The sequence below is a fragment of the Haliaeetus albicilla genome, chromosome 1 (genome assembly GCF_947461875.1).
Source record: "Haliaeetus albicilla chromosome 1, bHalAlb1.1, whole genome shotgun sequence".
Taxonomy (NCBI): domain Eukaryota; kingdom Metazoa; phylum Chordata; class Aves; order Accipitriformes; family Accipitridae; genus Haliaeetus; species Haliaeetus albicilla.
In genome coordinates this window covers 16,416,717-16,441,837 of record NC_091483.1, presented here as the reverse complement: position 1 = coordinate 16,441,837, position 25,121 = coordinate 16,416,717, and the positions used below count along the sequence as shown (strand labels likewise).

Here is a 25,121-nt window from a genome sequence, read left to right as displayed (position 1 = left end):
ATTTACTACTTGCAAAACTGTAATTTTGATTGTGGTAAGTGAATGTCACATGGCTAAAATAGACTTTTGGAACTAGAGAATGTAGGTTTTGGGGATTTGTAGTCCATGAATAGCCCTGGCTTTTTTAATTTTGTCCATTGGTGCCAGAGCTAAATTTACTGGTGTTATTTATTTCAATGAAATAAAGCCAATAAAGCTTCTGTCCTCAAGTACCTTTCTGAAAATGTATCAGAGCCCCTTCTGTCACTGTGTCTCCACACTCTTTACTGACCGGCAAGATGACAGATAGGTCATGCTTCCTCTTCAGAAATGTCCAGAAGCCAATATTGAATCAGTAGCATGATACTTAGTTCAGTAGAAAATTGGAAACATAGTGCAAAAATTTTGGATTTTGGTACTGTCAGCTGTATTTTTATCGATGATATAATTAGTGGCATTATCCCATATTTATGTTTATTGAACTAAGGTAATATGTGTAACAAAGATTTCCATATGTTTGGAACCACAGGACTATTCAGGAGATGGACACGTTTCTCCTGTTACTGTTCACACTGACACCCTCCTACTACTTCTTTTCTCTAGAGCAGTAATTCCACTGTAACTTTAACATACTTAAAGGGGAAAATCTACCTGCTCCCTTGGCCTCATCTGTGCAGATTGTCCAACACAGCACTACTAATATTTGTGTGGCCACATTGTGAAGCCAGATCAGGGGAAGTAGTCAACTAATCTCCTTTTTTTTCTAAGAGTTTGTGGGAATGTTGGGATGTGAGCAGGGTGAAGGCAAGGCCATATATTTCAGTCGTGTGAAATTTCAGCATTTGTGTGAGATTGACTGGCTGTGACCACACTTAATCTTGTTTACTTTCTTCTGTGACTGTAGTTGAAAAATACCTCCTGAGGGTTTAGGTTTTTAACTTGAACGTGATAAATAACCAAGCTGTTCATGTTGCACAGATACCGTGTTCTTTGGTATGAAGTAGTTTGCATGTGTCTTCCCTCCTAATCCCTTTTTAAAGACACTTTAAGGTCAGTATACCTCTTGATATTGTAATATTGTGTGGCTTAAACCATCTAGAAAGTAGATAGCAAGAGCTCTTTTGGTCCAACCTGCAGACATGCTCCTTCATATATACTATTTTCTGGCAGTATTTGTGCTTGATTCTGGTCTCCTGTGCTCTGCAGCAAACTAAACTTCTGCAACCATCTACAGCAACCAGCTCTGAATTTTGGATCATCACTAGGTTAGTTAAGAAAGTCAGGACTTTAATTGAATATGAGGTTAGAGTGAATGCAATTATAGTTTCCATTTCTTCACAAGTGCCAGTGACAGTTTTCCTTCTTGGTCTCTTTTAGCCTGCTGCCAGACTTTCTACTTTTAACTTATCTTAATGTTGTCCCGGAGACCACTCTAACTGCACTGCAGAAATGAAAGGACACCTTGAGGGTTTGATTTCTGTGTAGGGGACTGTTTGCACTTCTGTCACCCTGGAAAATGTCCTTAGGCCTTAGGGGACTGTGAAATGCACAAGCCCTGAGGATTTCTGCTAAAGTGATCAGCGATGAAATGTTGGCATATAAATTGCCCTTGTATAGCTTCCCAGCTATGTACCCATGGAGTTAATTAGAACAATTCACCCCTTACTGTGGTGGTTGTTTTCCTACATCTGCCAAAAAGCCGCTAACTTCACATTGCGGGTAATCCTCTGTTTACTTTAGGAAGGCTTTCTTCACCATCCTAATTGCTAGAATTTGTAAAGGAAAGCTAGGGGTTAAGAGCACAATTACAAGCAATTGATTTCTAATTCATTCAGGACAGCAGAACCTGTGTAGTAGTATTTTTGAGAGAATCACAGAATGGTTGAGGTAGGAAGTCTAGTTCCACCCTCTTCCTCAGAGCAGAGTCAGCTTGTTGCTCAAGACTGTGTCCAATCAGGTTTTGAATATCTCCAGGGATGGAGACTCTCTGGGCAACCTGTGCCAGTGTTTGACCATGCTCACAGTAGAAAAAGTGTTTTCTTACGTTTGAATAGAATTTCCTGTGTTTTAATTTGTGCCTTTGCCTCCTCTCCACTGGGCATCACTGAGAAGAGCCTGGCTTCATCCTTCTTATTCCCCCCCCATCAGGTATTTATACAGATTGGGAAGATCCCACCAAGTCTTCTCTTCTCTAGGCTGAACAGTCCTAGCTCTCTCAATCTGTCCTTGTATGACAGATGCTCCAATCCCTTAATCGTATTTGCCGGACTTCAGACTTCTTTGAAAGTCTGAAAGAATATTTCAAGATCCTGGCAGCAGCTTCTGTCCCTGTGATGGAACAGCAATTTTTATTGCCAGTATAGTTGCAGGGGGAGTGCACGTGCATGTAAATTGACTTATATAGTGCATTTCCCCCCCCCGCTTTATCCCATTATTAGTGCTTATGGTCATTTTATTTGCTTTCAGTTTTGCTCTGAGTTATGAGCTCTGCCCACCCAGGACATTAGATATCGCCTTCAGTTTCTTGATGATGAGAGTGCCTCACCCCTATTCGCTCCACGGCAGGGTGGAAAAGTGTAGAGTGGCACTTAATTCACTACACAAGGCATGCTCCATCAGGCACTTGGTCCTGTTGTTCATTTCTGTCTCAGTATTTCTGTGAAATGTGCTTGTTGAAAGTGGTGCTAGAGGTAGATGCCACACTGCTGTCATCGCTGCCTGCAGCACATAATGGTAGGTACTCACTAAGCCTTGCAAAACCTGGTTCTCTCGGTCTTTAAAAGCACCCATTTAATTTTATTCCTCTTCCAGTACCTGTCTGGGGTAAGATTCAACCAGATACTACTCTTTTTGTGTATGTGTGTGTATGTATGTGTGTGCATGTGTATAAATCCATGCAGGTGCAGGAAAATGAATACTGGAGAGATCCCTCCGACAAATACAACCTGTATGACAGCTTCATAGATGGTAGGAAAACTTTTGTGACAGCGTGGCAGATTGATTGGAGTAACTGATTTTAGTTCCTTATCTCCAACGTGCATTTTACTTTCATTCTTCACACAAAAAGAATGTCTTTTGGGTATACATTGACTGGTGTACACTCTCTGTCTTTATACTCTCTAGAAGGTTAGGGACTGTCAGCCATCGTGGTGACTCTCTGAAGTCTGATAGCAAGAGACAGATAGCTGGCAAGTTGTGGAAAGTGATTCTAGGAAGGTGAGATAGTTGGACTGCCATAGAAGTGGGCTGTGCTTGGCATAGTTCTCTAAAGCAAGACAGATTTTGCAGAATTTGTTCAACATAATTCAGTGCTAAACTGTGCGATAGTGGTTCTGGCTCTAGCATGTTTTTTATCTATCGCAGCCTGTCTTCAGATTCCCATGATCATCTGCCTGGGTGCAGCCTTCTTTCGCTATGCACCCAGCTGCCTTGACAACCGCTTTGCACTACAGTCATCGGGCAGAGGGTTCCAAATTTCTGGTTCATTTAATAGGATCATAACCAACGTGGCTGCAACTGATCACAGCATTGCATTTCCCTTGCAGCTTTTTCTGGGTCTGCTGCCAAACAGGTTTGCATCTAGTGCATTTGTGTTGCGGATCTTGAGCAGCCACACAGTCTTCATAACTAACAAAGTCCCTTTCAGAACTGGAAATATTATTATGCAGAACAGACCATTTCAAATCAGCAAATGGCCTCTTGCTCAAATATGCACAGTGCGTTCTTTGGCTAAAATAGGACAAGTGAAATGTGCAGCATGTGCGTAGTTGCACATGTTTTAATTTTTCTCAACAATCAGTATTTATTGGCCATTCCCACAGCAATTAAGGGGAATGTGATCAGATCCTTCTGAGGAACACATGAAACTCCTGGTGAATTGGCCAGTCCCTCTCTCAAATACAACACATGCTAAATAGCAGAACTTTGCATGAATTGTTACAGGCATACGGAGTTCACTTCTTTTCCTTGTGAAGTCACTGTACTAATTATTTTGCCAATTATTTACAGGACCTTCAAGACGAAAGTTGTTAATTAAAATAGACAAACAGAATGATACACATTCAGGTCCATGTCTAATGACTGTCTTGAAAGGCACTTGACATCTATTTGAAAATTTGTGATCCTTGTTTTATTATGGGCTGCCTTTATATAGGGTAACTTTTTTCCCTCTAACACTGTGCAGTCTTTTCATACAGGCAAAAATATTTATTTTTATTTTATTTCCTTTTTACGTTTGTTCTTCCTAAAGCAGTATCAACCTCATGGTAAAGGACAGAAGAACAAAGTCATTTCACTCGGAACAAATACCTTCTGGTTTCATTCAGAATAAACCCAAACTAGACCCCATTTATTAAACCCAGCAAACCAAAAGTGTTAAAAAATATCACCAACATCAAACCCAAAGCAAAATGGCCAAAGGTAAATGTTTCATCCCACATGGAAAAATAAAACTTAGCAGTTGGGGTTTTTACCCTTTCAAACTGGGTAGGTTTTGGCATCTCTTAGCAATTTTTGGATATGTTTTCTGAGTCTCTAATAGTTATTCAACAGCAAATTATTATTTAAAAAGTAAAATAATTGTTGCTAACAATATTTTTAAATAAATATTTAGCACAAATGGAGGTCAGATTTGAGAAGGGCTTCCTGAGCAGCTACACTCATCCAAAGTACAGAATGAGAAATGTGGGATTTTGTCTACCTTATCTTCTGTTGGCAAGTGAATTCAGGACAACACAAGGCTGCCCAGCAAGTTCTTGGGACCTGTGTTTTGATGCAGGTAACAGAAGGCAACTTGGTGAAGAACGACCATGAAGTGATAGAATGTGGTTTTGGGGAAAGGAAGAAGGGAAAACCACGAAATAACAGCAGTTGGCTTCAGGAAGGGCAACTGTAACCAACTTGGAGATGCATATGGAAAGAAACCTAACAATAGTTGTTTCCAGGTCCTTAAAGAAACTTGACCTCTTGAGTTGAGTGAGGGTTTTGGCACTGCCTCCCACAACATGCTCGTAGTAAGCAGGGAAACTGAGAGTAGGTACAACTACACTTAAGTGGCTAAGTGTAGCTTTCAAACCCCAGGGATGACGTGCGGTTCTGCAAGGGTCTGTGTTTGCTCTGGTATTAATCAGCCCTTTTATTTATGTCGTGGATGATAGAAGAGAAAGCATGTTTATTGAATGTCCTGGTGACACCATGGGTGCCATAAGCACTTCAGAGGGCAGAATTAGAGTTCAGTCTTATCTTGAAGAAACAGTCTGGAAAACAGTAGCCAATTCACTGAGGACAAAATTCTGTGCCTGGGGGAATGATTAGTGCTACAAAGAAAGGGAAGGGATGAATGCCCAGGCAGTGCAACTGTATGCAGACAGTTGCATGTAGAGCTGACATTGTATGCATTGCAGAAAGGGCAAACATTCAGCTGAGATGTCCGGAATGTTGTCTGTAAGGCACATGTGGTAATTCTGCTCTACAGCTGGAGCCCTGAATTCAATTTTGCGCTCTGTAATCCAAGAACAATGTGGAGGACAGCAGTGGTCAGAGGTCTAGAAAACAGGAGCTGTGCATAAAAGTTGAAGAATTTATTTTTATTTCATCTAGAGAAGAAGAGGGGAGACATGATAACAGTATTCAAATATGTAAAATGACAGCTTTGAGAGAAAAAGAATAAACCTTGCCCATGTTCATGTGAGCAGAATAAGGAGTAACGGGCTTAAATGACAGCAGAGGAGATTTAAGTTAAACACCAGGTAAAACTTTCTAGCAGTGGGGTGGGTGGTTTTGTACTGGCACAACTGTCACAGGAGGCTGTGGAACCTCTCTCATGGGAGGGTTTTTAAAAAAATAAGTTAGACAAGCACCTGTCGGGACTGATGGGTATGTTTGGTGTGTGGCTGGTGTGCCTCCAAGCGAGGGAGAGACAAGATGGCCTCCTGAGGTACCTTCCAGCTCTAATTCTGTGATATAAATTCAGTAGCAAAACTATAATGGCGATTAAATACCCTCTTGAGAGAGACTTGATAGATGAGGCTTTTGGTTTATAAATACTCAGCATGCTGTGTTTTAGACTCTGCATCTTATTCAAACCCATCTATAGTTTCATATCCTCTTCTGTCTTCCTTAATATCGGAATCTTTTGTAAAAGTGAACATCAGCATTGAGTCAGACTGTTTCCTGAATATGAAACTGTTCCAAATACAAGCTCAACATGCAATAGAAGGACAGGGTTTAAAATTACTTTTCTCGCTCTGCAAGAGGAATTGGAACACAACATTCCTGACATTTCTTTTTAGAGTTACCTTGGGACTCTCCAGTCCTCACCTATCTTATCTCGTACAAGGTTGTCTTCTATAATACTTGTCTGCCTAAGAGTAAATTAAATGCAAAATTCATCAGGCTATTTGGACAGATAGATACATATATATATATATAAATAAAAGACCATTGTCTAAAAATAATCTAAGCAAAGCCGGGAAGTTTTTTTTCTTCTACAGCACGATTTCAATCAGGGTACAAATTCACCCTACTGGTTGCTGGGTGTTTTAGTTGAGTTTGGGGCAGTTGTGCTGACTACTGCCCTGCAAATGCAAGCTGAGCAGAAGGCAAATGGGAGAGTAGTAGAGAAGGAAGGAGAGGATGGTTTGCGGGAGAGAGAGCAAGGAGAGAGGTAAATGTCTTAAAAGAATGAGTTAAGGGCTTCAAGGAAATGACAGATTGACTGCTTATCACTTGGGGAATCTGCAGTAAAAGCAGTAAGAACCGTTTTCTTTTACAGCAGCAACCACAGTACTGTGAAGGGTAGTGCCTTTCCCTGGCAGCTTGCTGAAACATGGAAAGGTGGATCTGGCTGAATGTTCGCAGTTACTTTCATCTAGTTTTGACTCTTTTGTGTTAATTTAGTCAGCTCAGGAAGAGGGACTCAGTCTGCATTTGGGGCTTTATTTTGCATTCCCCCACTGAGGTTTCTGGTCACCAGTTTACAGTTTCTCTAGTACAGCAGCTTTTGCTTCACTAAAAAGGATGCAGAAGGCTGAAAAGAAAAATGTAGTCTGAAGGCTAATTTGTCTTTATTTGTATCTGAATTCTGGATGGGGAGTACTAGTGTTAGTCTCTGCAAAGTGCCCTAGATGTGTTATTACCTTCCCTCTATGAAAGAAAAGCCCCTATTTCAGGTGGATTTGCAAGTAGAAATTGGCACAGTGACAAAAACAAAAGAAAAAAAGGAAAATTTGTACATACACCATAATGGTCCTAAATGTGCACAAATGTCTCTGAGTGATTTTTAAAAGGGTTTCTTAGGAAGTGTGTCTTAAGCAGAATTGTAGGAGAGAAATATAAAGGGTAGAAACCTATTGGCATTATGGAAATTAATTAGTTGTGGTTTAAAAATAACAACAGGACCAAATTATACTTTCATAAGTTCATATGAACTCGATGTTGTAGCACCCAAAATAAATGTTGCAAGCAGTGTAAATGGTTGAGCTAAACGTGAGGGCCACCTGCTTGGGAGTCCGTTAGAGAGCTTATGTAAATTCGTTGTGGCACATCTTACAGTTACCATGAAGGTATTTTCAGGATGATATTCTAGCATTACACTGAAATAAAACACATTGTGCAAAGATAACAGAGAGCACATTATCAGATTTTTGTCTTGACAATAGATGCAGAATTTAACTTTTATTTACAATAGCTATTATTTCTAAACAAGCAAAAAAGTAAAGTTACGATGCTGGAGCTCATTGCTACTGAAAGGATTCATTGTTCTCTTGGCCAACAACGATCAGGTAAGCTTTTAAAGACACTTTTGGGGGAGCGGATTTGTTGGTGCTTCTTATACCTTTCTTGCAGTGTCTCCACTTCCTCAATGAAAAAAATAAACCAGTTTCCATCTGGGCCACATTGCATTACTTTATCTATAGTTATGAAACCAAACTGACCTTCTTCACTGTGGTAACTGAATGATTGAGGAACTCCTTCAGCCTGTGCAGTGAGCTACATGGACTCTTATATGACTACTACTTTTTGGCCAGTAAATTCACAGCTCGGGGCCTTACTTTGCGTATGTCAGGAATTTTACATTGTTCTATTCTTTCTTATTGTGTAAGGGATGAAATTACCACAAGACCATCCTGTTTCTGCTTTATGCTAAAGCAGTACAGTGGATAATGAAAGTTGGGCGAAATAGAGGGTGTTGTCCAGTGTTATCCTCAACTTGATGTCACAGTGTGTGTGTTGTAAAAATAATTTTCAAGAAATGACTGCAACATTACTGCAGCTTTAGGGTTCCTTAAAAATCTGCAACTCCAGTCGCCTTGCCCAGAATTTACAGACTGATTTAAGTTTTGAACTGGGGATTTTCTCTCTTCTTGGTTGTTTTTTACATTTTGAGCTTACTACAGACAACAAAAGCAAATCTCAAAGCTTTATAATGCAGATGAAGGTTATGATAAGCCTCACTGTTTACTCAGAAGTCTTCTGTTGTATAAGTGAAGTTAAAATAGGTGTTAGTTTTGATGCAAAGGTAGAAGGTGGGGAGTGGCCTTGTGTTTTGAAGTCAGTGTGTCCCTACCTTGTCTTTGCCCGGACTCAGGTTTTGTTGTTCTCACCCTGCTTCTGACTGTCCATTTTTGAGCAACAGGCTCAGTGTTAGCAGTGAAGTGGGCTTCACTGTTTTCCCATGTTCCTCTATGGAGGCATCTTTAAAGTTCATCTTTTATTTGTTTTTATTCTTTTCACAAACCCCAACATCTTTATCACTTCTCAGTGACCTTTTTAAGTGTTGTTGCCTATCATTGCACAACGAAAAACTTCCATGCACAATATTAATGTTTCTTTTTGTGGGTCCTGCAAGCTCTTTATTGAAATATTTCCAGCTTTCATGGTTGATGTTTTTAGAAAGAGCAACTTAAGCACCATGCTAGTAATATAAAAAATCACTTGGGTTCTATTTTCTTCCATATCAAGGATTTTAAATTATCATAACATTACTGCTTTTTACCATACTCCATAGTAATGTTAGATATTTGCAAAAGCATTTGAGAAAAAAATAGGAGCATTAGTTGGTAAAGTTTTTTATTTAGCAAGGAGACTTTCTCTGCTTCCTCTGTGCAGTTTTTCTGTCATTCAGATTGTCTGATTACGTGCAGTTTTTCAGGACTTATGAAACAAAAAGTACATGTCCCCCTCACAAGTGGAACTAGGGTTCTTTTATTTGAGCAGTAATTTTGTGTTAATATTTATTTGTTATTATTAGAGTATTATTAAATCCCTCCAAATAACTTCTCATGCTTGACGCATGTTGTAACTGAGAGCATGACTACATAGACCCTTCCTTTGTTCATGCTTTGAACATGCTAGCTTGGGCACAGGGCTCTGCTGCCAGTGCTAGATGGCTCCCAGGCTGGTGCAAACTCCCATCTGGGCAGCCCACAACATACACGAGGGGACTTGGGTTTCTCTGGACAGGTGCCCCTGAACTGGCATTAGAGGGGACAGCACTGACTGCTTTTAATAGCTACAAAAAGGCATTAAAAAAAACACCACAAAGGGGTCAGGCAAACCAGCTTGCAATTTCGGCTGAAGCTTGAGATTAAAACCCAAAAGTTTTATTACCTTTTTTTTTTTTTTTTTTTTTTTTTTTTTGGGGGGGGGGGAATACAGAAAATTTTTATGCCAAAAAAGCAGTTGCTTATCTCTGGCTAATAGTGGATGAGTCTGCTCACAGTAAAAGATAGATCCTAAAATAACACCAGACAGGTTGCTGTGATGCTGGTGGTGACAAATGAAGACTACAGGACCACTCAGGATCACAGATACCTTAGATAAGTCGCAAGACATATCTTACTGAGGAACTACAGTATCTGGAAGGATTCCACCATTTATTTTAACTGACTTACTAGAAATAAGAATTCTGGTGCCACAAATAAAACCTTTGTGAAAGTAAGTTGGGAAAGGAGTAAGATATATAGCATTTGGAGTGCTGCAGTTTCATATAGTCAATATATTTTTGAGCTTGTGAGCCTTTTGCAGGCTTTCAGCAAACAAGCTTGCAGCAGAGCCTTAATTACATATTTCACAAAAGGAGTTCTCAATTTTTAAATACAGTGTGCTTGCCAGAGGTGATAGATGAACATGTAAGTGGAAGGCTCCAAAGCAATAAAATACATCTTTGATGATGGGGACACTGCAGAAAGTAGGAAGACATTATAATAACATAGATGAATGCAGACAGAAGAAGGAAAGAAAATTTCTTTGACCAAATAAATGTTGTTAAAGTAGTTTTCGTGATTGCCTGACCTGAATACCTTGTTTCTGAATAAATCATTTCTTGAACTTTTTGTCTTTTAGACATAAGAAGATAGAAATAACCTTACAAATGGAACAAGTTTTTGTGACATTCATATAGCACTGCATACAGTATATTTACCTCTTGGGTAAATGTGGGGCGCTTGAAAGATCGCGAAAGACAGGCTAGCAGCAATCCACTTCAGAGTGGTAGTAACCAAAAGTTATCTGATGACTGTTTAATGTCCTATGTCTTTCAGAGCAAAGTGAAGTGCCTTGCTGTGGGACATCTGCATTACTGGTAGTGTTCATCCTCTTGCCATGAGCTCATAGAAACCTGGTTACCTTGTCCAGCACTGTTTCTCACTCAGTTTATCCATTTTCTGGTTTGGTGGAATTTTTTAGATGCGTTCTCCCATGGGAGCTTCCTTCTGCATCTCGTATTCTTCGCATCAAGTTTTACCCCCTGGAGTATGAGGAGGGAGGTACTGCACACTTCCTCTCCTTCTCTTCTGTATCAGCTATCATCTGCCTTTTCCCAATTCACCTCCTGTTCTGAGTTTGGCCGTTTCTCCCTCTTAGCTGTCTCAGCCTCACCCTGGGTGGCTGTTCTGTCACCAGATCCTCTGGACATCTAACTTTTCTTGATCACATTTGGCTTGCAAGCAGGATTGATTGAAAATAGTCTAACCACCACTGTCTGTTTGCTCCTTTCACAGGATTTCTGCTCATTTCATTTTCAAAATTACTTCCCTGATTTCTTCTTGACCATCTGTGTGGTGTCAAACTGTCTGAATAACCCAAAGTATAAATATGACATACACTTCCAGAAGAATGGAGAGATAATAAATTTTGACCTTCCTTGTTATGGCTCATCAGCACCTCTCACTTCCACCTCTTTAAGGAATACTTATTGCAAAGGACAATCTATTTAATTTATATCTGTAGGGTTCCATGTGACCATAAGGATCTGCCCTTGTGGATTCTGTTGCTTCTGAGGTCTATGGAGGTGTGAAGATGAAACAGAGAAGCAGATGTTTAAATGAGTTACAGGATGTGAGAGCAGACAGTAAACCAGCAAAAGTTATAAATACGACTTTATCTTCTCTGAATGACACTTCAGCATGCTCTGTTTTCTTAGCTTTGTCTTTTTCAGTTAAATAGTGGTTTCATTCTTTCAGTTATTAGTATAAAGCTGTAAAGGTAGGCATAGCATTGAACAAGAGATTAAAACATAATGTAGTATAAACACTGTGAAGCAGTGATTGAAAAATATGTAAGCTAAGTAAAAGAAAATAAGTAATCAAAGTACCACATATCAGAGTCCAAATCCAGTCCCTGGAGAACTTTTTGTGCATGACAGCTACTAGCAGTCAGAAGGCTGATTTGGTGACTCTAGACAGTTACTTATGTATTCAGGTCACACTTTGTTCTCTTCTTCAGTTACAGCTTCAACCAGATATGGTATCCTCTCTCAGCATTTCTTGACAAAAGTCAAGCTAAAGGCTTTTCGGAAGGGGTGGTTAATGCACTCTCCATATTGATATTACCAGTTTGAGGATAAGAGAAAAAAATCACTAAATGTGAAAACTGAAAATACATACATGTTCAGAATTATGCCCAGCAGCTTAGTAAAGGGGTAAATAGTAACTTTCTCAAGCTGCTGGGCTTTGTTTGCCAGAAATCAATCTATCTGGAGGGGCAAGAGGAGGGAGAGAACAGTATTTCTGCAGCTGGTGTGCACCTTATCCTCACCTCAGGGAAAATACAGATGGTGACAGTCCCGGCAGTTTCTAACCTCATCTTGGATGATCAGCTTTACACAGCTACTCGTTATGAAGTTGACTTGCGGTTAGTAGGGAAATGATACCAGGTGACACAGAAGGGCAGGAAAGATGTCCATAAAGATGTATTTCACTAAATTTCATTGAGAATTAAGTTTTACCTTTACATAAAATTTTTAGCTCTTAAGACTTCTATGCAAAATGATTTCAAAATAATTTTATTACTAGCCTGTAATATACTGAGTCTTAATCTTCCTATTACTTTTTAATGATCTACTGGAGAACTTGGAGACCTTCCATTTTACTAAGCATATTTTGGTTTAGACTCCAAAACCCATACAGAAAGGCAGTTTATTACTTAATAATTTCAATATTATTTTGTCATGTATGCTTTTCTAACATAGACGTTTTGGAATTTGCTGTGGAGTATTTGTTTAAAGCAGAAATCTTACATCAAGTCCTCCCCCCCCTCCTTCATTTTAGTATAGGGATGTTGTGGTGAAAGAGAAATTTCTGTGGGACATCTCTCACAACGATGATTTATTATTTAACATTAGTTGGTCTCAGTCCATCTTCTTCCTGGCCACTGTGTAAGATATTCTTAAAGGATAACAATGCTGACTGTCTTCGTAGCGTGCTTTGGGATACACAGAGAATGCTGTGCACAAACCAGTATTATGGTCTCAGAGTCACTGGACTTGTACTCATTTCGCAGAAAACACCACTCCCCGGCATTAATTAGAGACAGAGCCCAAGGACTGAATGTGGATGTTGACTCACCTGATTCTTCAGGTCACTGGCGAGGTCAGTTGCTGGGTATGTTCTGGGAAGACTTCTGGACCACAGTATGGACACAGAGCTCCAGTTTGCAGGCTGCAGACAAAGCTGCCCAGAGGGTATGGTGGGTGGAAGTAGGTGGTTTCCCTCGGAGCTGAGAAATCTTCCATGAAGTGCTGAGGTTCCTGTTGCACCAGAGACCAACTCTGGTTTGCCATGAACAAGCTAAGCAGCTTGCTGAATAGAAAAAGCACTTTGCTTCAGAGAGAAGATTCAGTCGAAGGAGAAGAAAGAAGCACTGTAGTTAGGACTCCAGGAATAAATCCTTAAAGTAAATACAAGTACTTCAAAACACCTACAGCATCCTCTTTTGCATGAATGAAAAATATGCAGCTGCTTTGCAAGGGACTACCTTTCACCAGCTCGAGATAATCAGAAAGCTGATATTTTTCCAGCTTCCCAGAACTGATAGCTATAAATCCACCATAGGGAAGAGAATATTATATTTCTTAAGAGATAAAAGAGGGGTGATGACTAATGCTGAAGTGAATTGTTAAGAGACGTATTTACTTAACTGAGCCTGCCTGTTTGGTATGTGTCCCAATTAATTCAATTTTTGTTGTGACCATATTGAAGCAACCTACACTCTTGTGACCTTCTCTTATAATTATTACCATATTCCTCTTTTGATTATGTACTCAAAAAGCTCTGCTAAAATATCTGTAGCTTTAGTACAGAGTCAGATTTTTCCATTGTTTAGATCTCAAGGATAGTAACAAAAAGAATCATTCTTTGTTGAAGTTCTTGGAGGTTATGGGTCACTTACAGCCCTTAGGGGATAGGGGGTCTTCCTTTTTAATTTCACAGAATTACTATTTTGAGTAGGCAGAACTTGTTCTCTAACTAGAAATTCTTTTAAGAAAAATGTGTTGTTGGGTGGTAGCACTCAGAGGTGCCTCATAATTCCTCTGGTCTGCTGAATATTGTACATATTACAGCGTCACAGAAGAAAGTAACAGCAGCTGAACAGGGGCTGGCAAGTATGACCATCCCTAAACTTGCTGCAATTGCTATGTGGAATCTCTGCCCCAAATGAGGCATTGTTTTTATTATTGCTTAAATTAACTACAGTATTTGACAGCTCTTTGCATAAACCACAGCGGAGCCGTCTGGACACTTATCTGTGAAGGAGAGACTCTTTCAGACGTGGCAGTCAAATTTGCAGTGGTAGGTGACTCTGTCAGTGAGGGATTGCCTGTACAAGGAGGGTGTTTATTCCTCATTGCTTCTTCAGATGAAGATTTGGCTGGTCTCTGCCAACCTCCACAATAGTAACTTACACTCAGTAAGATGTTTTTGTACTCCTGTACTCAGCTCCTCTGCTCCTGTTTACCTCAAAATCCCAGCCAAATGGTTTTTCTCCATCATGGCATGCACACATGCACTGGTGGAGCTAGTTCTGGGCAGCAATCCCACAGGCGGTGTCGGTTTAGAGAAGGGTGCTCTACATGTGGCATCTTTCCTTCCAGTGGAAATAGAAGGTCTTTTACCAGAAGTAAGTCTTAAACCAAGCCCCCTCACCACTGGCTGTTGCATTTGGAAAGCTGCTGGGTACCCTTGCAATTTTGTGCACCGCTTACAACAGAGGTCCCTTCTCCTCAAGCAACAAGACCCTTGCAGAGAATATTTCTTTACACAAGGCTTGCTGATACTGTTTCTCTTATTGAGCTAATTAGTATCACTGCTACCCCCTAGTCTCCATCAGCTCTCTGCTCCCTTCTGTCCAGATCAAAACTGGCCATGCTTTTAACTTCTTGAAGCACTGTGTACCTTTTTTTCTCTTCCTCATTCCCAGTCCTTTTCTCTCTACTTCCTTACGGAGTGCCTTCATGTCTGTGTTTTATGCTGTGTGTAGGTTTGGGTTTTTTTTTTTTTGTATGGCAGACTCTCTGTGTTCCTGAAACAATTAAAAACACTTCTTTAAAGATAATGGCTTGCTCTGGGTCTCATTTTTTCAGTGGATGGCCCTCTAAGCTGCTGGGGATTTTGATGCCTGAGGACAGCAGGTGCTGGGTAGATCTTACCCCAGATGCCACCCACTTATTAGTGTGCTGTGTCCTCTTGGTTTACCGTTTGTCTGAGCAATCTTCTGTTCTCCTTCAATGTAAGACTGCTCATGTAGCAAAAATTCTTGCATCAGTAGAAGAGAAAAGGTTTGGAAATCTTCCTTCAGCCATGAATAATAACCCAGTGTAAAACAGAACACTGTCTCAGACCAGGCCTTCTTCATGCAGCAGGCAAAGGTGGGTGATTGAAAAAGCCAAAGGAGTGGTCTTGCCACAAAAACAGAATTAGAGGTTAATGCTTTGCCCTGCTAGCTCTTGACTTTCTCTCTTTACATAATCTGGTTTAACTCTTTGACTATATCTATGTCTAGAACACTTTGACTAAGTGTTCTGCTTTAGAGTACATATGAAAGATGCTGTATGAAAGATTAATTTCCTTTTCACATGAACTCATATGCCAGATTACACAGCATGCAGCCGAGGTGTTGCATTTTATATGACACCTACAGGACTCTATTGAATGAAATCTGCAAGTTCTTAAAATATGACTTTCTGTTTATGTGGTTTTTGGCATAGAAACAGAAAAGCTGGGGCTGGAGGTGGGAAATGGATTGCCATCCTGGAAATTTAACGACCAGCTCTTTCCCTGTGATGTGTGTGGAAAAGTGTTTGGTCGACAGCAGACTCTGTCCCGGCATCTCTCACTGCACACAGGTAAGCCGATGCTTTGTGGTTGGTTGTTACAGCAGTGAGGAAATCTGTGTGTTCATCATGGTTTGTTTAACTGGAGGGGAAAGAAGGTAAGCAGAAGAGCGTGTGAGCCATCCTCAGCTCCTTGCACTTAAGGCAGAGCCAAGCTCAGAAACAGGACAGAATGTCAGAGTGGTGTTCAGGGGATTAACTAACATTTTATTTCTTTACAGCCTTCTTGTAATTTATCTTTACAAAACGTGTGAATTCAAGTTTGTCCAGGTTCCAGCAGACCAGCCTGTAGATACCAACTGGTTAACCAAGCCTGTTAATGGAATTCTGAAGAGAAGGCACAGCTTTTCTTACATTCACCTGATGAGCTTTTTAAATGTCACTGAACAACAAAAGATTTGGCCTTGGTGTTTCAGATCTGGTGAAACTGAAAGGATTTAATATCTGTCATTCATCTTTCCTCTCACCATCCAGTTCTCCTGAGAGGAACAGGGGCTGTTCTACCCCATACCAACTTTCTTAAAGTGAATCAGCTTCGTATCAACTGAGACTAACAGAGTTTTTATACGGAAGATGCACCTTGTTTGCCTGCTGAGGTGCACTGCACAAAATAAGACTTGAAAGCAAGAATTTCTGATGCAGTGCTGAAAAATACTGTTGGTATAATGCCAATGTATGCTGTACTGTCTAGTAGAGCCATGCTGAAAATGTTCAATTGCTGTGTTCCGTGGCGTCATGGGATTTTCTTAGTTCTAAGCTGCTCTATTGAATGCCTTTCCCTTAACACTTGCAGCATTGTATTTCATATTTACAGCAGCAGCTCCTCAAAGGGAAAGGTTGTAAAAGCTGATGTAATGTTTGGTTATTTTAATCAACTCTTTGCAAAATAAAGCTTGGCATGTACAAAAAATGTGCTGCCAGAATTTAGAAACGTTTAATTTAAAATAAAATAATTTTTATTGTAAACTGTTTAAGTTGTGACGCATCAGAAACTCATGATGAATTTGTTTATTTCTTCAACCGTTCTTTGAGTTTTTTTCGTTGGTGTTCGGAACTGGCCTAATGAAAGTGTTCCCTTTCCTCCCCACCCTCAGATTTTAATACAAAATCATCAACCACCAACTCTCTGCAAGTGATCACATGGGCAACCTCAAGGATAACCAGACCCCAAAATCAAATAAAACATGCTAAGTAAAGGAAGTAGATGTAGATTATTGACCTGTTTCTCTACTGGCTGTGCTGCAGCTCTCAGAGCAGCAGTTGCCCCAGTTTTACAAAGTTTTATATTATCTGACTACAAATGGTAGAGCAAGTTAAAAAAACTAGCCCTAAACTACCTCCAAATGAGTTTTTTTCTGAGTAATTGCTGTGAACTCCTTTAAGTTTCAAAAATGTTGAGCTTCGAAAGTACCTCGTTCTGAAAGCTGCTTGGAGAAACCCAAAGGAATGCGTACTTGGTTATTGGAGGCTTTGAAAATAGCTTGCTTCAAAGTGAAGTATACATTTAAGGTTTTCTGTTTCTTTTTCAGAAGAGAGAAAATACAAATGCCACTTGTGCCCCTATGCTGCTAAGTGCCGTGCTAACCTGAACCAGCACCTGACCGTCCATTCTGTGAAGCTGGTGAGTACAGACACTGAGGACATTGTCAGCGCTGTCACTTCTGAAGGCAGCGATGGAAAGAAGCACCCTTATTACTACAGGTGAGGACCCAGACAAGGGCTGTGCACCAGATGCTGGCATCTGCATGTCTTGCCTGCCTGCTAAGGACGTGTTACAGGGCCACCCTTCTGGTGTTGGAGGGTGGAACTGTGATGAAAGTTGTCTTGCCTGTATCTGACCTAGGCTAAGCAGCAAAACCCAGTTGGCTGCCTCATGCTGTTTGACTTGGCTAGCCATTGGGAAGGACTCTGGGGTTTGGTGTGGGTTGGTTTTTTTTAAATGGCTTTGGGAGGCAGATGGGCTTTTAGAAGCCTCTTTAACTTTTTATGCAGTGTTCATTTAAGTTTTGTGTTTGGAAGCATCCCATCACATACACAGATTCACGGCAAATCTAAAGCAGTGTGCTTCCAATTGCCTCTGACAACGCCATTGTTTTCAGCCAAATCTATGAAATCAGATAGTAAAGCATAATAAGAATTGTTATATCAATATACACGTTTCCTCCATTTGCTAGAGGGATATACAGTCAGTAACCAACATGATGAAAGAAAGAAAACCTTTAGGAGAATTTGTCTGAAAAATTGAAAGGAATTGCCCAGATGAAATGGATGTTTGGACATTCTCCTTGTATCCACTGTTGTGCACTCTGCAAACGGTGACATGCACTCTAGTGGCCAAGTAGATTACCAAATCACTCTTACTTTTAGTCAAAGTGCCAAGAGCAGATTCAATTACAAAATCATAGAAGTAAGAAATAAATGAGACCTGCCGGATTAGATTATCTAGTCCATCCCCCTGGGAAAGCAAAATAGTGCCCTAGAGTATATGCCTTTTAAAATGTTTTTGGCTTGTTTTAAATGTTAATGGCCTAATCAAAGCAAGAGGAGGACTCTGCAAAGAAAGTTAAATTAAAGGGTCCTTTCCATTGCCTCTCAATATCACTCTGTTTATGCACTGGCTGTGAAATCTGTATCCCTGCTAATTATTTGCATAGCTGATGACTGCTGTTTTCCAGTCAAGCATAAGAAATGTTTGAACCCATTTTTACTTGCTTATACTGAAACTGCCAGGCAGTTTTGCACAGGATCCCAGTTTGGCATGGGAACCATTCCAGGGCTTGAAAATAACTCCTGGAGTGTGCAGCAAGCTCTCCGTTTGTCAGTGTATCAGCCATACTAAACATCTTGGCAAAGCTGCAATGCCTCTTATTGCCCAAAGGAATCAGCTAGGTGATGCGCAGCATCTGGAATCTGTAGTTTTTAATTAACTTTATGATTATTTAGCATCATTATAGCATGTACAGGATTGTTGCATTGTGCCTGCCCTTAATCACATTGGCATGGCCATCAGTTCAAAGGCAGTTCAGCAGACAAAAGAATTTTGCAGTGAACATTCAACAGTGAGGAAGAGAAGAAATCTTTGCAGTGAGTTTTTCTTGCAAATTGAGGGAAAGGCAATATGCTTCTGTTTGTGGTTTGGTTTTTAATATTTCTTACTCTTGAACTCCCTTCTGCCTGCAGCTGTCATGTGTGTGGGTTTGAGACGGAGATGAATGTCCAGTTTGTCAGTCATATGTCCCTCCACGTGGATAAAGAGCAGTGGATGTTCTCTATTTGCTGCACAGCATGCGATTTTGTCACTATGGAAGAGGCAGATATGAAGGCTCATGTCAACAGCAAGCACACAGGTGATGATCCCTCTCTCCCAGCTGCAGTGATCTCTCTCTTCCTTGCTTTTTAGGTGCAACCTTCACAGTTCCCATTAGCACTCTACTTTCACTGAAATGCTTGCTAATTAAGGCCTGATCTCTCAAAGTTGAAGTGAATTGGACTCCAGCCAGCCAGGCAAATAATCTGGTAGTGCGGATCAATTTTCAAGCTTAGCGAAATAAATGGAGGACTACTTAGCCCTCCTTCTTCCTATTCCCCTTATCCCCCAAATCCCCTCCCCTGTTGAAGTCAGCATACTTTGTTTGTTTTTCTGACTGGTTTACTATTTCATCAAAATCCTGGTTTGACTTCAGTGATGATAAGGTGACTTTGAGCACTGATTGTGCATACCTGGCTGTAAGTTTGAAATACACAATATGTTGAGCTTTGCTCTTCAGTGTGTTTGCCTCCACAGACTAACAGTTTGGAATTTCACGCTGATGTTTAGTTGACGCTGTGATTCAGCAATACCGTAAATGTAACTTTATATTAAATAACAGAACAAGTCATGTGTTCTCTCCCTGGTCCTGTTCAATTAATAGCCAAAGATAAGAGTAATAGCAGTTTTCAGACAAGCTCCAAATGCTTAGTCCAGCTAATGAAGTCTGGCATAATTTAAGGAGAAGAAAATTAGAATCCTTTTAATTAATTTCTCTTATAACACCAGGCAGAAGCATTTTGCTGCCACAAACTACTAACAATTGTGTTGACAATACTGAACCTGAACTGCACGCAGCACAATTTTTCCATTGCTAAATTGCTTTTCCTGTCCTACCAGGAATAAAATTGGGAAAACAGCGAGGGGTGGAGAAGGACAAGGGAGAGAACAATGCAGTTGTTTGTGATCACAGATCCATAAGTTAAATGTAACTACAGAAATACAAACTACTGGAAAGCTTTCAAGGGATTTTATGCTAGGATAACTCTCGGCACTACTCCTCTATCTGAGTGTTTGCACCTAATTCCACTTCATATACAGGAAGTCAAGGGAAATGAGAAATGCCACCCATAGCCACATGAAAAGCTTGCATTGGAGCTCAAAGCTGAGCTGTACTCTACTGTATCTTCCCATCATGGCTAAAAGATCGGAGCTGCTGCTTGTCTTCTAAAGAAAGACAAAAAAACCCCTTGTTCTTCCTTTACCCTGTCAAACTGAGCCATTCAGCTGGTGATACAGCTAAATGCTTACACATTCAGCAAATACAGAGAGTAAAAAATAGAATGGATTTTCTGGGTCACTTGACTCCAGTCCCTTATCCTGTGATGTTACCAAGTCATAAAAGGCCTGTTTGTAAGGATGTTGGCATATGTCTTCAAGCAAGTATAACTGTTTTAAACCAACTACTACGGACAGGCAGCTGCAGATTTTCCTGCACTAAAGATTAGGGACCTTTTTAAAATTTCCAGCATGTCTTACTGATAATCAGAATATATGCATGTTCTTGTGCCAGAACTGTCCTTTATCTGAAACAGCAGTCCACCTCTTGCTCCCTCCACCTTTCTTCCCTCCTTCCACAGTACTTATTCCCTTAGTATTTATGGAGAGCAACCCTCTCCCCTCTAAATGTACATTGAGCCTTTTCTCATATGAAACACAGTTTTCTTACTGTATCAATCCCTCACAGCATATGTTCTTGTTAGAACCCCTGCTCTCGACATATGCAATCACAGCTGTACATGGTGAAATGAAATAAGTAGTGGTGGCAGTGTAAAACAGCAGCAGCTACTGGGAATAGCTCACACAATAACATTCTGTGATCATATTTACCTTCCTTGAAGGCTTTCTCACACTGATTGCTCATATTCATCCCCTGTTCTGCTCAAATTCTTCTTTTGTTTTCCGTGACTGTTCCCAACTTAAGCACTCCTCATTTGTAGCAAAAATTCTTGTTACTGGCCCTTCAGGTCATAACCTTGTACTCTGTACTATTAAATTTCATTCCATTTCTATTACTCTGGTCCCCAAGGTCAGTGAATCTTTCTATATGATATCCCAGTCATCCTCTCTATTGACAGCTTGGGTCATCGGATTTCATTAGTGCATTCCTACATTTTTTATCTTAAAGGTGCCGCTCATCAGTTTAAAGCTAGGCACATAGGAACTGGTGTTTGCAGAGGCCTTGATCAGGGGACTTTAGCACATAGACAATACAAAGTTCTAGTAAAGTCTCTTTTTTAACACAGCTCTGATTAAACTAAGAAAGACATAGGTGGGAGGTAATCATTTGCCCATCCTTGCTTTGCTGGCTCATGGCAGCTTTCACATGAGAACTCTCACTCATGTTCATTTCTGTTGTGTGATAGGGTTTGGGATTTGAACTTCATACATTTATTGCACGCACAAGGAAACTCTGATGGGCTTCAGCTTTAGATCCGGTTAAATAACTTTTTTTTCAAATTAATTACCTTCAATAAGAGGTCCTAATAAAAACAGATAAATCTTGAGACCACGCTGTTATCTCTTAACAATCATTACTGAGGATGCTCCTCAGTACGATGAGTCAGATTATTCTCCTTTGCCCTTCCTCCCAAATTCACCCATTGGACCCACATAAACAGAAAGGTGGGGGAAGTTTAGCTTGGACCAGTAGGCACTTTTGGTTTCCGCACCCCAAACCTACAGAAGCTCTGTTTCCTTTCCAAGTGACAAGTTCTTCATTGTTTTTGAACTCTGAGCTAATCAAAGTGTTTTCTTGGGATTTTTTCAGCCTGGTAATGAGGTAGAGTTGCATGCTTCCTTCCCACTACCATTACCGACAGACTCAACTCTAGGATAAACTGAGAGATGTACTGTTGTAAACGCTAATAAAAAGGAAGGAGGTGCAACTATGATCTTTTAACAGATCAATTAATTTCAGACTTGTTTGTAAGCATGTTTGAATTAACTGTAAATATTTTCCCTGAAATTTAAAACAGGATCATTGAGATTCTATCTAATCTGCTGTACTAGTTATTGCTCTCTATTCTTGTTTTTCAGCTGAAGAGAGGAAGACACCCAGTGAATCTAACAGTCCGTCTTCATCTTCGCTGTCAGCACTGAGCGACTCTGCCAACAGCAAAGAAGATGCAGACATAACCCCAAAAACCAAGGGTTCAAACAACCTGCTAGTCATTTCTGTAGTGCCTGGTAGTCAGACCTCAGTGAACACTGAAGAGAAGTCAGAGAAAGGTGAAACACTGTTAAACAAATACAAACTGTCACCTTCTATGCAGTCGATCTGGCCACAATGCAAGGAATACATTTTCTTGTTTTATTTTTCAGGCTTTGAATGTGTTTTCTGTAACTTCGTCTGCAAAACAAAAAATATGTTTGAGCGCCATCTGCAAATCCACCTGATCACACGGATGTTTGAATGCGATGTGTGCCACAAGTTCATGAAGACACCTGAACAATTACTGGAGCACAAGAAATGCCACACTGTCCCCACCGGTGGGCTCAAGTAAGGAAAGCAAGTACACAAACTTTTACTGTGTTAAGCACCTCTAATACTGTAAGGACAGGACAAAAGGAAGTCAATTGGAAAGGGTTAGTTAAATGCGTGATAATCCAGATTTGGGGCTTCTTTTTGTTTAGATGACCCAAGCTCAGTCCTCTAGTGTAGGCCTGTATCATTACAGCAGATCAGTAAGCTAGCAGCAGGTGTAGTATCCACTGGTCTTAGAGCTGTAACAAACTGTGGTCCTTCCCCTTTTCAAGACAAATAGGAGACAGTATGTGATGGGTCCTACAGAGAATGAGGCAGCACTACACAGAGTTGTTGGCAAACTGTGAGGGGTTTTTTTTCCAAGGCATCAAAGGAGAGCACACAGCACAGGCTCTATTCTGCACCTGGCTCAAAGAAACTAAACCCTGTATAGTCTCTGCAACTAGGTATGAAGTTACAACCTTAAAGGTTATAAACTTTGTAGACTCTAAGGCAGAGTCAGTCCTCTCCAAGAATTAATAACTTTGATGCTTTCTGCTTTGGTTTGCGTGGCCCAGAATGATCACTATTGTATAAATTAGCATGTAACGAGTAATACACTCTCTTAAGAAAAAAGCCCTTTGGCTTTTGCTAAGGTGGTGTCCTTTAAGGTCTGTTGGTGCAGAGCAGTGTTTCTAGAGAATGAGTGTGCCCTTACGTCAAGGTTGGACCCCTGAGGGAAGGAGTGACTGCTGGGGCCATATGCTTGCTCTCTGTGGGCAGGCAATGTGACGTTCTGCAAGATGCACGTCCCTGGTCTCTGTTTGTTCCAGCTGCTGCAGGAAAAGAGGCTGGAACCACTCTGAGCCCAGCTAGGGTTCAGCACGGGACTCCCTGCTTCTGTTGCTCTTGCTAAGCAAACTAATGTTTTCAGTGCATTGTAACTGTCACGTGACGAGCACACCACATTTAATGTTACCACGAGTAGCTCTATCAGTTTGCAATGCAGTTTTTGAAAACTGGTTCTGTTTGCCAGGCAGCGTCTGGTCTCCAGCTCAGTAGTTCCATGAACTGGGTTCTGTGGTCACTTTAGATGTGATGACTGAATCTGGGAAGAAGACCAGATTGAAAAACAAGCAGTGTGCCAGAACAACAGCATGTCTGTCTTGGACGTACAGACCAGTTGTCTAGTGCACTTTGGGTTTAAGCTGCACAGAATCTGTTCTATTTACCAAGGAAAAACCATGACCTATGACTCAGGCCTTCCTGACAGAATGGGCTTCTCAGTCTACGTAAGTTATTCCTGCCCAACTCAAGTAATATTTAGGTACCTTGAAAGCTGCACCTAAGAAAAAGCACTGATTTTTTTTTTTTTTAAGGCATCCAGAAGAGCCTGAAGAGATCTAAGTAAATTGTATTTTTCTGTCTCCTGTTTGCTGTGGGGGAAGAGAAAAAACACATGATTCCTCCAGCTCCAGGTCAAAATCTGAGATTCTGATCCAGAGAGCACCCAGCCCAGGAGAGGTATGTGTGCATAGACAGCCGAGTCCTCTGTTGCAATAGAGCTAATCACATCAGCAGCCTCAATGCTAGGCTCCCTCTCTGGATCAGAGTACTTGATGTGCATCAGAAAAAGCATCCAGATGTTTTAGTATCCGTTTGTCCTCCTGTATTATTCACTGTGCTCAAAAGTCTCTCGATTAGCAGGTAGATTAATATTAAACGTGTATGTGCAACCAGTTGTAGCCAGGGAAAAGATACATGGAGAGAGGGGATCTCTGCTTAGAAAAGATCTGCAACGCTAGAACACAATTGGCAGATCTGCTAAACAGTGAACGCAGATCAGCAGCAGGTGGAGACGTCTGTAAGACAGTAGCCAGGTGCCTTAGTCGTACCTTTTTATCTAGCCCCGTTCTTTTAGCTCACCAGTTAGATCTGGAAGGGAGCGTGCTTTGTTTAATACAGCAGAGATCCCTGGCAGATAGCTGTCCTCACCAACTTCCTCTCCGCTACATAAAGCAAAAGTGGGTGTGTTTTGGGTTTGTTGGTGTCCAGGCTTGTTCAGCTCGGGCTTCCTTCCAAGCTTTCAAGATTCCCTCCTCTGGCCTTCTCAGCCCTTCCTGGTCCAGGAACCAGGGGTGAGGCCCTTTGCCACATCCACCCCGGTCTGGACGCTTGCCGCTGTGAGTAAGCGGAGCCCACATCCTGTTCCCACACAGGAACAATTCCTGCCGTGGCAGAGGCGGCTGTAGGCAAACGCTGCCAAACACACGCCCCCCCTTTGAGCATGGCTAGCTCATCTCCCAGAAATGGGAATCCCTACAGATCATCCTAATAGACTGGCTTTCAGCTGCTCCTTGCAGGATACCCAGCAAGCTTATTGTGCAAGGTCACATAAAAGGAATTTCCTACGCTTTTGCTATACATGTGGTATTACAAGTTTATTCCATCTTTACTTAAACAGCTGCTTTCATACTCATCTGTAAACACTCACTTTAAACCACTTCTTAATGGAAAAAATGGCCAAAGTGACTTCGTGCAAACACTAGGAATGTCGTTACACAAAGTACCTGTGAATCAGTCACCCACTCTGCACTACCCGGCCTGCTTTGCAGAATCTTCCCCATCAAGGTAAGCCAGAAGATTAAAGGGATGCTCCTTCAGAGTGAGTCAGTGTTTTCCTAGGGATGCGTGAGCTCTACTGCCATTAAATGGGCAAACCTCCTTGAAGTAGAGACGTGTCAAGGTGAACCAAGTAT

General features: G+C 40.9%; 1 protein-coding gene across 5 annotated transcripts in view; it reads left to right on the top strand.

Annotated features, from left to right (window-relative positions):
• Positions 1–25,121, top strand: part of ZNF827 (zinc finger protein 827) — a 115,847-nt gene that overhangs the window by 86,448 nt on the left and 4,278 nt on the right. For 2 of the 5 annotated variants that reach the window (XM_069780166.1, XM_069780160.1), the window contains exons 9-13: positions 15,464–15,601; positions 17,119–17,290; positions 18,770–18,936; positions 21,936–22,127; positions 22,221–22,398. In XM_069780166.1, coding sequence (XP_069636267.1) covers positions 15,464–15,601; positions 17,119–17,290; positions 18,770–18,936; positions 21,936–22,127; positions 22,221–22,398 — 847 coding nt within the window. Of the gene's footprint in view, positions 1–15,463; positions 15,602–17,118; positions 17,291–18,769; positions 18,937–21,935; positions 22,128–22,220; positions 22,399–23,741; positions 24,994–25,121 lie in introns of all 5 variants that reach the window. The other 3 variants (XR_011324152.1, XR_011324154.1, XR_011324151.1) reach the window with 3 other exon arrangements.